This window comes from Anas platyrhynchos, chromosome 30 (genome assembly GCF_047663525.1).
Source record: "Anas platyrhynchos isolate ZD024472 breed Pekin duck chromosome 30, IASCAAS_PekinDuck_T2T, whole genome shotgun sequence".
Taxonomy (NCBI): Eukaryota; Metazoa; Chordata; class Aves; order Anseriformes; family Anatidae; genus Anas; species Anas platyrhynchos.
Genome location: NC_092616.1, coordinates 2,502,601 through 2,504,026, shown reverse-complemented (window position 1 = coordinate 2,504,026; position 1,426 = coordinate 2,502,601). Strand labels below are relative to the sequence as shown.

Sequence of the window (1,426 nt, the reverse complement as noted above, 5' to 3'; positions counted from 1 at the left end):
ATTTCTTTATGTTTAGACTTGTAAGCAGGCGTGACTCCTCCACAGTCCACAGCAGTGTCCCCTGCTCCCAGTGACACCTTCCTCCAGCAACATCCAAAGCTCAAGCAACAGAGCAGTAGGAAAGTCTCAGAAATGGTAAAGTCACTGTGTGGGTTTTTCAGTGAGAAGTGGAGTAGGTTTTTCTCAGAGATGTCTCTCTTAATTATCGTGGTCTTTTCTTCCTTGGGTAGTCCCCGTTGTCCAGGAGGATCAGATGTCCAACAGCAGCTTCATCACTGAGTTCCTCCTCCTGCCATTTGCAGACACATGGGAGCTGCAACTCCTGCACTTTGTGCTTTTCCTGGGCATCTACCTGGCTGCCCTTCTGGGCAACGGCCTCATCCTCACCGCCGTAGCCTGCGACCACCGCCTGCACACCCCCATGTACTTCTTCCTCCTCAACCTCGCCCTCCTCGACATAGGCTGCATCTCTACCACTGTCCCCAAAGCCATGGCCAATTCTCTTCATGATACCAGGACCATTTCCTATGAAGGATGTGCTGCACAGGTCTTTCTTTTTCCTTTTCTCATGTCGGCAGATTTGTTTCTTCTCACTGTCATGGCCTATGACCGCTACGTTGCCATCTGCAAGCCCCTGCACTATGGGACCCTTCTGGGCAGCAGAGTTTGTGCCCAGATGGCAGCAGCTGCGTGGGGCAGTGGATTTCTCTATGCTCTACTGCACACTGCCAATACATTTTCCCTGCCCCTCTGCCAAGGCAATGCTGTGGACCAGTTCTTCTGTGAAATCACACAGATCCTAAAAATCTCCTGCTCAGACTCCTACCTCAGGGAAGTTGGACTTCTCGCATTCAGTGGCATTCTGGTTTTGGTGTGTTTTGTATTCATTGTGCTGTCCTATGTGCAGATCTTCAGGGCTGTGATGAGGATCCCCTCTGAGCAGGGACGCCACAAAGCCTTTTCCACGTGCCTCCCTCACCTGGTTGTGGTCTCCCTGCTAGTTAGCACTGGTGTATCTGCCTACCTGAAGCCTCCCACTATCTCCTCTTCATCCCTGGACATGATAATGGCTGTTCTATATGCAGTGATGCCCCCAGCAGTGAACCCCCTCATCTACAGCATGAGAAACCAGGAGCTCAAGAATGCCATTAGGAAAGTGATGTCATGGATGTTTATCAGGATTTGCTCAGGAAATTAATTGGACCCTTCAGCAGCTATAGACTGCTTCTTTTGCTTCTTCTACACATGAATTGTGGTTTATGCCATGACAGGCTAAGCCTAGTTTTACTTCTAGAAGACTTTTTTTTTTTTTTTCCATTTTCCCCTTGTGATACTGTTTTCCACAAAGAAATGCCATTCTTCATCCCCTTGCACTTAAATACCAACATATCTTGTGTGACCCTGAGGCTCTGCATAAACAAGGAGC

The 1,426-nt window shown here is 48.9% G+C and overlaps 1 protein-coding gene across 1 annotated transcript; it reads left to right on the top strand.

Annotated features, from left to right (window-relative positions):
* Positions 1-253: 253 nt before the first annotated feature.
* Positions 254-1,198, top strand: LOC113840732 (olfactory receptor 14C36-like). The gene has a single exon (XM_027447477.3). The coding sequence runs from the start codon at positions 254-256 to the stop codon at positions 1,196-1,198; it is 945 nt and encodes a 314-aa protein (XP_027303278.3).
* Positions 1,199-1,426: the final 228 nt, after the last annotated feature.